This window comes from Lytechinus pictus, chromosome 7 (genome assembly GCF_037042905.1).
Source record: "Lytechinus pictus isolate F3 Inbred chromosome 7, Lp3.0, whole genome shotgun sequence".
Taxonomy (NCBI): domain Eukaryota; kingdom Metazoa; phylum Echinodermata; class Echinoidea; order Temnopleuroida; family Toxopneustidae; genus Lytechinus; species Lytechinus pictus.
Window position 1 is genome coordinate 32,745,167 of NC_087251.1, and position 12,573 is coordinate 32,757,739.

Sequence of the window (12,573 nt, forward strand, 5' to 3'; positions counted from 1 at the left end):
CCTTTTTTTCCAATCTTCTGAAATATCTTTTCTCACCTACTTCCTTTTGACAGTTTTTTCAATACCATTTCAGTCATCACTTTGCAATAAATATATTTCCCAAACCGTGGATGTCTGAGATGTATTTTTCATGATCAAAATGAGAGCAAGTTAAAAGATGAAAATGATCAATATTCTATAAGTGTTAAAGAGGGTATTTGTGATCTAAAAACAGCTATGCACTGTCATTCTTCAGAGGAAATTTTGTTGGATATGTATCAGAAAATAATTAAGAATCTATTATTTTCTATATTTTGTTTTATTTTCATTATTTGCCATTTAATTTTTTCTGCTGTAATCTACAAAGACTCTGTAGTCTTTTTGAAGTCAAAGTATTGAAATAATGAATAAAAATTTTACTCTTCTAGGCTATTTTCATTTTGAGATTTAAAATCATATTTAGCATTCATAACATTTTACTTCAAGTAGATTTTGCATGAATGGGGAAGGTGGTACAACTACTGAAAACTAACTCTTAAAAAAATCACAAAAAAGGAAGAAATCTGAGTTAAAAAACCCACTAGTTTATCAGTTAATCCTTATTATTTTGGGAATAAACCTTTGATAATCATAGGGCCTTTGTCCAGCCATTTGTTTAAATTAGCGTATATATAGTAAATGTTGCTTATTTCCTGTACTTTGTATCACTTGATTGATATTGTAAGGAAGTAAGTTTATATATTTTTTCAATCATTGCTGTTTTGGATTGTTTTGTGCATTTTTGCTATCAATATTTAATGAATCGTAGAAAAATAACTGAAATTGAAATTGCCTATTTGTAAGTGATTTCTCCAATATCAAAACAAAGTGTGATAAACATATGTCATTCAAGTGTATATACACCCTCACCTGACGAGTAAAGACTATGGCATACCATTCATGTGGATTTTGTTGCGTGCTTGTCAAAGGTACATGGTAGGGTTTGGCAAATCGGTGGAACAGGCAGTGCAAATCTAATTTGAATCACGGAAAGACATGCTCAGTCCAAGCGCATCACAAAAATAGCTTACTGTAAACATTTCAATCAAATGGACGGCACTTTTTAAGTAGAAGAGGGGAGAAAAAGGGAGGATTCGCGAGATTGGAAATATGACCTGGTCACTGCACTTCGATTGAATATGGAGATGGGCACCAGGACAATGGACAGCAGTCAAGTGGAATTTTCTTCTCAACATGTTAATGTTTACTTGCTCTCAATATACACCTTCTTTTTCTTTCTTTCTTTCCAAGCTAGTCCTTTAAGGATGCTCTAGTTAAATGGAATCTGTTTGATGCCTATATAGGCCTACATGTGTACGCTGCCTCCAAGTCCACTGCTTGTCTTTTACCCTTTTATGTTCATGTTTCATTAATTTTCCAATATCTAGGACTGAATTGAATCACCAGAGATTTAGGTTTGTGCCTATGATGTCGGGATTTGTTGAGTATATTGCATTTCAAGTTCAAAGCACATGATTTTTTTTAATATACAAGATTCTTTCCATCAACTGCATATAAATCTAGAGTAAAGTAATACTTTAATGGAGAGATTTGTAAATATTTAGTTACTGTATGTAGGTTGCCATGAATAAGCAGAATAATAATTTTTTTTTCATGCATTTGAATATTTCATTTAAAAAGTAATCTTATATGCTGTACATAAGTGAGCAGGATAATTGTAGACTGACCTACAATGAGTTTGGTTTTGAACATTATAGTACAAATGAGTGTTTCATCTGCAAATGTTTTCTTTCTTAGCATACACTCCGAGAATTTGTTAACCAACCTATCGTATCAGTTTGTTCAGATATGAATCTACCGACTATTGGTCAAAACAAAATTGCATGCAATTGCAAAATGAATTGTTAACCAACAGTTGCTCATTTCATATTTAATAAAAACTCTTGAGTGTAGTAGAGTCCAACCTGTTAAGACCACAAGTCTTTTCCCCCTTGATTTATATTCCCCTTTGAAACATGTTTTACAAGAACCTGTCCATGAAGACCACCTGTTTGTAAAGACCTTGTTTTTGGGTCTCTTGGTCTCCCTAGGTGGTTTCAGACCACCTTGGAAGTTCATCAGTTCCAGGTATTTTCTGATCAGGAAATTTATCGTGATCAGAAAATACCAGGTAATTTTGGCAGTGTGAAGGCGATTACGCGTAATCTTTCCGAAAGAAAATACCCGCTAAATAGTAGGTACTTGTCAAAATTACGAGAACTTTTGCAGGGATTTCTCCAAGGTCGCAGGAACTTTTAACAGGAACAGGAACTTTTAGCCCAGCGTGTAGTTGGGCGCGGGCGACGTGGGTGGCTGCTGAGCTAGCGATTTTGAATCTTGTGCCTTGCTTTCTTATCAGACCATACTGCGCATGCTTGTAACTTCAGGAGCTTATCCCAAGGGTATGTTTCCGGGCGATGTGAATGTGGGAATGATTAACAGATATTTCTTAGCCTGAAAAAGTTCTTGTTATTGTGACGGATTCTTGTGATCGAGGCGGTTTGAAATCACCTCTTGTTAATGTACAGGTTGACTACTGTATATTTGTACATGTAGAATTGACATGGTCTGGATGTGTGCCCAGACTGGACCATGTGGTCTAAGTTAGATATGAAACTATTATAGCCACTCTAAACCAAAGGGTAGCGAATGGATACTTGACGTGGATATGGTCTCATTTCTGGCATTCTTAGAGATGGGCTCAGCCTGGAATAAAACTTTTGAGGTGTAAGAATGATAATGAGAATGAAAATAATTCAAGGATGCAACAGACTTATTAAAGACTTAAACTTTTGAAAAATGTACATGTACCTTTTATGAACATATTTTTTGAAAGAAGTTAAGTGGTCTGATAAAGCTATCATGATGGTGAATTGGTGATGATGCAATTTTCCATTATTACTGATTTTTGTTTTAAAAATAAGCCCTTCTGAATATTTCTATAAAGATTGATATCAAGAATGTGTTTTTGTAATTTGATTTCCTGCCAATCGGCAGTTATGTGGTGGGCGTTTTGGCAGAAAATGTCAAACCGTCAATCGCTCAGGAGTTGTTTACAGACGTGTCACGGATGCTCATCTCCCGAGTTTTCAAAGTATTGATTTCTGTGTTTATTTCCATGTGACATTTACAGCTTTGGGATTCTGCTGTGGGAGCTGCTGACTGGGGAGGTCCCTTACAAAGGAATTGACACTCTGGCTGTAGCGTATGGTATCGCTGTCAACAAACTCACCCTTCCCATCCCATCAACCTGTCCAGAAATCTTCTCAAGAATGCTCGACGGTATGTATCTTTTTTTAAAGGTCAAGTCCACCCCAGGAAAATGTTGACTTGAATAAATAGAGAAAAATCAAACTAGCATAGTGCTGAAAATTTCATCAAAATCGGATGTAAAATAAGAAAGTTATGACGTTTTAAAGTTTCGCTTATTTTTCACAAAACAGTGATATGCACAACTAGGTGAGTCAGTCGATGATGTCCATCACTCACTATTTCTTTTGTTTTTTATTGTTTGAATTATACAATATTTCATTTTTTTACAGATTTGACAATAAGGACCAACTTGACTGAACCGTATACTATTAAACAATGCTAATTCCACATGTTCAGGGAGGAATCAATCGTTGTATCACTTGACAATGAGGAGAAAATTAGAATATTTTATATAATAAAATACAAAAGAAATAGTGAGTGAGTGATGTCATCAGTTCCCTCATTTGCATACCAGCCAGGATGTGCATATAACTGTTTTGTGAAATTAAGCGAAACTTTAAAATGTCATAACTTTCTTATTTTACATCCAATTTTGATGAAATTTTCAGTGCTATGCTTGTTGGATTTTCTCTTTTTATTCAAATTAACTGTTTGTTGGGGTGGACTTGTCCTTTAAAAGTTGGTTTTATTGATATTACCAAAATTCAAGGTTGCTACTTTTCAGTGGCTCTTTTTTTATTACAACCATCTCAACTTTTTCCATGTCACAAAATGCATTAAAAAAGTAGTCCCTAATGACACTTCTCTCAGAGTGATATTAGGAGCCAATCCTTTTGGAGTAAATTGTACATCCTGTAGAGTGCATTTTAGCTCTTTCTTGAGTGAACTGTGCATCTTTTGATAAATTCACTCCAAAAAGAGGTAAAATTCACTCTCAGGTGATGCAAATCTCACTCCAAAAGGAGTGAAATTGTCTAACTGGGAGAGGAGTATGATTAGGAACCAGACGAGCTCTTGCAGTAAAAGAGTAATTCATTGTTCCAATCTGTCTGTCTTTATCTTTACAGTGATTCTATTTCTATATACTTTCTGCTTATGGTATACACTGATACGATTCTTTCCCCAGCATATGGCTCATTTTTATGTCATTCTATTATTTTTCTTCTCTATATATCCCTCTTGTATCAATGTTAGAATATTCATGATGGCCTTTGAAGGCTATTGCCACAAGTGATTTTAGATCGAGTGATGTATTATTCAACAGACTGTCGCTTAATATTCCTCAAGAGCTTGTATTACCCTTCTTGTCCTATCTGTGTAGTAGTCACAATGATTGTCGGGATCCTAGTCGGTAAGTAATGTGCTTGCAATGTTCTTCTAAATCGACAAAGATTTCCCCCGTTCCAGTCCAAATGTATGCATCACCAATTAAGTTTGGCAATCGAGGCATCACATCTCATTCCCGAGCCTCTAATCTGAGTCATACTTGGATGGTGGGTTTCTTTGGATGTCGTACCAAGTGGAGCGATTTTAGGAGATTGATGGGGGACTAAGAGAGGGGGACAAGAACAAGCAACAGAAAGTTAAAGGAAAGGCTGTCTGTCATATATGAGAAGGAGCTGCTTTATAAACATATTCAAAAAAAGGTATAGAAGATATAGAATGAGTTTTATTTAAAAAAAACAATAAAAATTTGAGAGAAATAGGGTTAAAGAAAATGAGACTGAAGCAAGAAATGAATTCTGAATATTAAATAATCAAATTATGATGATGGATATATGTTCATGGAGATGACACACCAAAATTAATTAGAAATGTTTTAATTTACTTATGATTTAAAGTTTCATTTATAGTTTCTCTTTTAGTACAATGAGGTAAATTGAATTAATTTGGTCTAACCTCTTTAATGTGCAGAGCCTAAGTAATTTCATTCAGAGGTTCAACATTATAGTCATTTCACTTGGTGAAACTTCGTACTGACTATGTAAATAACAAAATTGCATTTTCCATTTTTTGGCAAAGTCCTGTTCTTTTCATTCATTGAGATCTTTATAACACATTGTTGTGACAGAACAGCTAGTGTTTCATTTACTGATGAAAATTGAGCACCAGCCAGAATGCCAATTTAATTCTGACTTGCAAGTCATCTCTAATGATTTATCATTCGATACGAATCCTGGGTATTTCATGCAGAGCCAGTATTCTTAGATTGCCTCAGTTTGGACAAGTGATACGCTTTAAAGACTCCATAAGTTTGGAATGATTGCAAAACTCAAGCTGCTAGCTTCAGGCCAAGTAGCAGCATACCGATTATGATCGTGAAATTTGATCCCGTCATGTTCTCATGTATGATAGTAATCATACTGTCCTGTCATGTATTCGACCTCGTATTCAATAGCTTACCCGGGACTTGGAGGCGGATGTGTGAAATATCATATTGTCATTTCAGGTGCCTGTGTTTGTCATCCGTATTAGATGTGAAATGGCCGGTGATGGTTAAAGAGGTATTGCAGAAATGTACTTATCATCCTAATGATAATTTGAGGATGAAATTAATTATCTTGCCTTAAGGATACAATTGAGAATAGAAATCATTAGGTATTTGTCTTAGTTACTCTTAATGAATTCTGCGTCTCATTAAAAAAAAAGTACAGTTAATTTTATTTACTGAGAGGGTTAATTTTGAGTAGATCATTTCCATCAGCTGAATAGATATGTTGTTGTTGATGATCATTTACATTATCTGAGGGCCATCGCTGTTCTTATGATTGGTCTATGACCTGAATTAAAATGTTACAACAATTCTTGAGAAGATTAAAACATGGAACTAACTATTGCTCAAAGTTCTGAACCGTCATACGAATGCTTAAATGAAATTTAATGACTATTCAATTCCTTTTCATATAAATGTAAACAATGAGTTCAATTTAGAATGGTAATAAAGTTGGAGCAATTGTATGATAAGCTGTGATTTTAGGCAAATTTGGCCATGAATGCAATTAAAGCCTTGTAATTCTACGTTTTAATGTAAGCATTTTGATAATCAACCTCAAATAAGATATTTTTTCTGTTAAATCATTCTACTAGAAAATATGCAAATTGCTGTTTCTTCCAAAATCAGGTCGTAGACCAACCGTAATGTGTGCAGTGGCCTATTTTTGGATGTTGAATATGAGGCCCTGTAGCATTTTGAAAGAGAGATCTGTATACAAAAGTATATATCTCATCATGAAAACTTGGCAAATAATCTTGACCTCTGAGATCAGTGTATCTTCCATTATCTTTGAGAGCATCTGGATAACCTTACTGTCATCATCTCGAGATCATCATCTCTGATCACCATCATCTCCGCTGCTCCTCCTGATGGACGAGAATGCTTATGAATCTCATCATCCGATGCAGTATTCGACCCCAGAGTGTCGTACAGGGATGAATATTTCATCTGAGACGAAGGCACGGGCAGAGTCGAGAATTTGCAGATCCGTATCCCAAACCTCCGTTATTTTGTCTTCCAAACTAGGCACGAAACTGTAATGGAGCTTGAAACATTATGCAGGAGACGGTCGGCAGCTTCGATTAGCCCATATTCCCGGCCAATTTGGAGACTTGAACTTGATTTGGTTGCAAATTTGCATCTGTTTCGAAAGATACCATAAGAGATAGAAGATATAGTATGTCTAGCAGGTACAAGGGGTCGATATATGAAGTTGACTTTGAGAGAAATTCAGACACTGTTATGTACACATATGATGTAACTTGGTAAGGTGGTGCTCATATTAATGGATAACCCTCTGGTATTCTTCTTGCTAACCATTCCTCTTCCACCAAGATGGGAAAGAAGAGATGAAAAAAAGGGGAAAGAAAAAGAGAAAACCAACATAAAATATCAAGTAGTGCTACACGTAAAGTGACAGGTATAACGATTAGTGTGAGAAATTCATTACTTTTTTTGTTAGTTAGCAGGTAACGATATTGATCAAATAAAGTCCAGATTAAATTTTAATGAAAGTTATAAACCCCTGATCAGGAGTCTCAGCATGAACATTTCAATAATAAACATATTTATAAGAATGAACATATGCTGTAATTGATAACCAATGTTTTCATTGTAAAAGTACCTGTTGCAAAACAGCTAAAATTTTCACTGATGAAAACTAAAAATTGTATTAAAAATACAGTTATGTTTCAAAACACGTTGTGAAAAGCATTTCAGAATACTGTTTATAGTGTAGGGATGCCAATCTTCTATTTCAGGCCCTGACATATTCTCATTTCGGACTTTTTTCAGACATTGTACAAGCTTCTTTTCAGGCCCAGTGGTGAAACTAACTTGTATCCGTGTATAGTGATATAACATTCTGTCCAGTTTTTTAACTCTGTCTCCACATCCTGTAAAAAGCTATCACATGACCACTTGTGATGTCCAGCCAAGCACAAGATGGTGAACCAAAATCCGCTGCGGCAAAATCTATAAAGAAAATCTGTAAACCGTAGTGCATGTCACCATACTGTGGATGTGGCATCTCGCTCTAGTACGGGTGTGCATAATATAGAGGCGTATGGATACAGCTAGATCATCACTTCGAATTTTTGCCATTGTGAAGTATAATGTCATTATTTAGGTCCAGGATTGTAGTTTCGTTGGTATATTTTGAGTGAAACTGCATCCATATTCATCAAAGTATATTTGTTATGATGTATCAGCCCTTTCAGTTAAGGGGATGGTTTTGTGGCTTGAGTTATGTTTGCTGATTTTCACAGACTAATTTGCCCTCAGCCAATCAGCTAGAAGGATTTCCAGTAGCTTGTAACATTTATTGATGAAAATTTCTGATATCAAGATCTCTTCATGAGATGCTTCTGTTATGACCTGTAAATGTGCATTCCCTGTCATTGAAACCTTTTTTTTTTTCGAATATCAAGTATTGAAAATACACTTGTTGGTTACATGCAGGTGTTGTTTGTGGTGATGATTATACTTCCGGTGGGATTGTAGTTTCCGATTTGGTCTGAGAGAAAAGTTTTGCGGGCTTCGAGTTGAAATGAAGGAATCGTTTTTGCTGACACATGATATGGATTTTCATGGTAAACCTAGTGATGAATTGAAAACAAAATTTGATTTGGTGTGAAATGAGTGAAAGAGTGTAAGAGAGTGGAAAGAAAGGCAGAGCAAGAGAGAGAAAAAGGAGTAGGCCCTGCCCCACCCTCCCTCCCCCCCAAAAAAAAGAGAGAAAAAGGAAACTAAACACTTTATATTACTGAAATTTATGCATATGGGAATGCTATGATAATTGATAAGTATACAAAATATAAAAATGAAAATAAAAAATCTATGACAATATTATTTCCGGGGCTCGTTTCAATTTTTTTTCAGATGCTTTCTTTATAAAGGAGTATTCATGCAGAGCTCTACATAGCATCTACATGTACTAATGTGTCAGTTGATTGGCATTGAGGAATAAAAACAAGTACAGATGAATAGTTCTAGTAAAATATTGACAGGATTTGAAATTCATAGATCACACAGGAAGCATGATTCTTTCTAGGAAAGATATCCCAGATGATTTTGAGAGTGGATTGTATTTCCTGAAGGTAATCATGAAAGCTACTATCTTGTATTGCTTGTCTTATCATATGCTAGAGTTTCAGTCATGATATTCATGAATTCCATAAATAAAATAAGATCACATTACGTCTTGACAAGAATTTATGGACGTTGTCACTTGAAATTGGGTCATCAGTAATCTATAATGATATCTCATTGCATATAGGCTGCATTCAGTCAACAATAGGTGCAGAGTATAGCTTGATACTACTTATATCCAGTCATAATAATCTATGAAAATCTACTCAATTATCAGTACATATACATATGTACATGTACATATACATATACATGTATTTGTATACTTTTAGTATGGCAAGCGTCTAAATGCTGTTCACTGTGACTGTACATTATCCATGCCTTCATCGTGTATTATACCATTTGGCTTGAAACAGATGGAGATAGTGCATGCTAATTGGGCTATCTGTTTAATGATTATCAAAACTCCCCCTGCTAATTGCAATTGATGTTGGAAAGCTTGAAGCTCGTCAACAAAAGTCAGATGTTTTGAAGATTAAAACTAATGTATTTTAAAGTTTAAATAGCTTCTCTTCTCCACCCAACACCTGCCACACTGGGTGCATTCCACCAAAGTTCATATCAGGTGAAGTTGCAAAATGTAGTCTTATTTACCAGTCACTTCTTGTATTATGAATTTGTTTTGAATGATTACTGCCTTTGATTGGCTTTGGTTAAAATGGTTTGATTCCTCTGTTGCCTTTATCTTTCTTTATTTGAACATGGCTCTAATGCAGGTATAGGAGGAATATTTATGATTGCAGTTTTTCTTGTTTGTGTGTATGTATGAAGGACTATGTGTTGAAATGGGGTACAGACGCCAAGTACAGATCGATTGACATTTCAAGTATAGCAAAGAGCAAACACCTTCCTTTACAAGAATGCAATCATTTATAATGGAGTGCAAGGTATTTATGATTGGTATACAAATAATGAATGTTTATGAGTGCAATGGACAGAATACTTCATGAGGTGAAAGATGAAATGATCCATTTCTTTCATCTTTCACCAATTGAAGTATTCTGTCCATTGCACGAATGAAAAGAACATTCATTATTTGGTTTATATGACACCTAGAAATAGATTCTTTTTCATAGGAAATTTGTGAATTTTGATGCAAAATATGCTCATGCAGTACGAGCTCGGTCTGTTGATTATTGCGTACATACAACATGCGCGCTGCAAACACGATTGGTGCCTGCAGTCTGGGTGCGCACGTGCAATGGAAAAAATCGTATGGATCCAAAATTGCACGATGAATGGATCTAAAATTGCACGGTTGATGACGTCATTGTGAAATGGGCTGAATGATTGATATCGACCAACCCATCAAATGACAAGGATCTATCTAGGTGTCATATAAAGAATCACCATTATACGGTACATGTCCATTCCATCTGATATGTCTTGTGTCATGTTGTGTTTTCCTATGTAGGAAAGTAATCAATACCATCAAGAGCCAATCGTAAATTCAACTTCCTTCTCTCAGGTAGTGTCCATTGCTGGATGAAATTGGCATTTGGACGTGCCTGGCATTTAGAAAGGTCATCCCTTGACCACTGCAGGCCATCAATGATACTGATCCGCTAAAAACAACGATGCCAAAGCCTTTTCACACCTTCGATGTATTCTTAATTAAATCTTCTATCCACTTCGATCCATTTCCCTTCAAATTTAGATTTTAGAATATGATAAAAGCTAGTGGATTCTTTATCTGTTTTGTTTGAAGAAAACACCATCGTAGTAGCTGTGATAGATTCTTTATACGTTATTTGTAGGGGAAAACGGATTTTGTAAGTGGAGGTGTTGATATAAAAGCACATTAAATCCATTTTTATGCCTTGGCACACAATAAGTGGTTGCAGTAGGCAGTATATTTTCAGGATGTCTGTCTGTTCCTTTTCATTTTAGCAATAACTAAAAACCATTTGATGGGTTTACTTCCAACTTCTTCAAAGTATGCATTTAGGAAACTACAAGTGACAGCGATCTAATTACTTTTGTGGTGTTAAGGTAGAAGGTCAACAATCACAGGGTCATTATGTACCTGAAAGTACAGTTGTGCTCAAAAGTTAGTGAACCCCACCATAATACACTCCTTCATGCTGAGTGTTGAATGTAGGACAATACCACAATGTTTGGCGAGCCCAGAGAATCTAATATTTTATCACCTGATTTCATAATGAAATATCTAAAACATGGCAGAACTTGAACACTGTAAATGTGTTCATTTTTGGTTGGGTTCACTAACTTTTTGTCATTCTCGCAATAACTAAAGTACCATTTGAGGGTTCAATGGTACTAAACAAACTTAAAACAATCCTGATTCTATTGTAACCACTCTCTTTACACTTCTGCTGCAAAGGCGTTCCTGCTTCACAAGAGCAGTAGTTCAGTTTATAACTTATATTCTGGAAATGCATTCTCTGTATAGATATTTTATGCCAAAGGCCATGTTTATCATGTAATTTTTTTAATGCATAGAATGTAATTTCTGAACTTTTGAAATGTATTTTTTTTTTGGGGGGGATTAATAAATCCTTGTCTCTCTTTTGTAGTGTGATGATCCCTTCTCTTGGTCCATACAGTATGTATGTACAATTTTTTTTTTGTATACCGCACCGAATACCCCATCTCAGAAAAATACCCTAATGTGTTTTTCGTCATATTCATGATCTTTTTATCGGATGTGAAGACTCCTTATTCTCTCTCCAACCTACCCTTGTTCATTCCCCGCTTCCTTCATTTCTGATTGATTTCTCATACTACCGTTCATTGTACATGGAGGCATTCATTTCTCAATATTGGGAGTTGCATGAGGAATCAAGAGTGATAGAGACAGGTCCACCTTCCAAATGTCATCCATATTCCTCTCTTCAATTTAGCTCAATTTACTCTCCTAGATCTGTGTACGCCAGTGAAAGATACATTATGTGGATTATACTTAGCATGGTTTGTTTTCAGTGAGGCCAACGGCAGGCAGAAAAGTTAGGAGGAAGAAGTCAGATGAAGGATTGAGAGCAACGGCATAATTGACAGAAAATTATATTGTAGCAAGGGTAATCTAAGAATTCATGGAGTAGAGTTTTGTTGCTGTATTGATGGGATAGAGGACATGTCAGGGAAAAAGTGTTATTTTTCTATTTTCTGGGGTTACTTTCCACAGCCTACTGCCTACATATGCAATGTTGCATTAGCTTTAAGATTTCAGGGGGAATTGGGATATTTTGGGGCTCTTATTTTGATTTTCCAGGGTTCTTTTTGAGAAATTTTTCTTTGGGTAGGGGGTGGCAAAATCCCCTTAACCTCATGTTATTTTTTCCCTGAGACATTGGTGCAAGGATGCTCTTTATAGCTAAATGATTCTTCCGCTATGTAAGGGTCTTTCTGTTAGAGGCAGTGGGTGAGGATATGACATTAGAGCATCCTTGAAGAAACAACTACATGTTCATGGTGTTCATGGTGTAAATCATATGACATTTTGTTGATTATTTCTAATAAATATCTGGACAGATTATTTTCCATGATCCTAGTGAAACAAATTGGCTTTAAGATATCTTGGGCACCTTGTCAAAAGTATGCAGGAATCTTGCAGCAGCTTTTCATTACCAATTGACATATTTCATCATATTTAGACAAAATATTTAAATAGAGAATGCAGGAAATCTACTATAATATAATATCTTTATAGTGGGATCCCTACTAAAAGAGATGACACA

General features: G+C 35.4%; 1 protein-coding gene across 1 annotated transcript in view; it reads left to right on the top strand.

The window, feature by feature from the left end:
- Positions 1–3,137: 3,137 nt before the first annotated feature.
- Positions 3,138–12,573, top strand: part of LOC129265259 (mitogen-activated protein kinase kinase kinase 10-like) — a gene marked incomplete at its 5' end in the record, with an annotated part of 30,553 nt that continues 21,117 nt past the window's right edge. The window contains one exon of the mRNA XM_064101473.1: positions 3,138–3,300. Coding sequence (XP_063957543.1) covers positions 3,138–3,300 — 163 coding nt within the window. The remainder of the gene's footprint in view (positions 3,301–12,573) is intronic.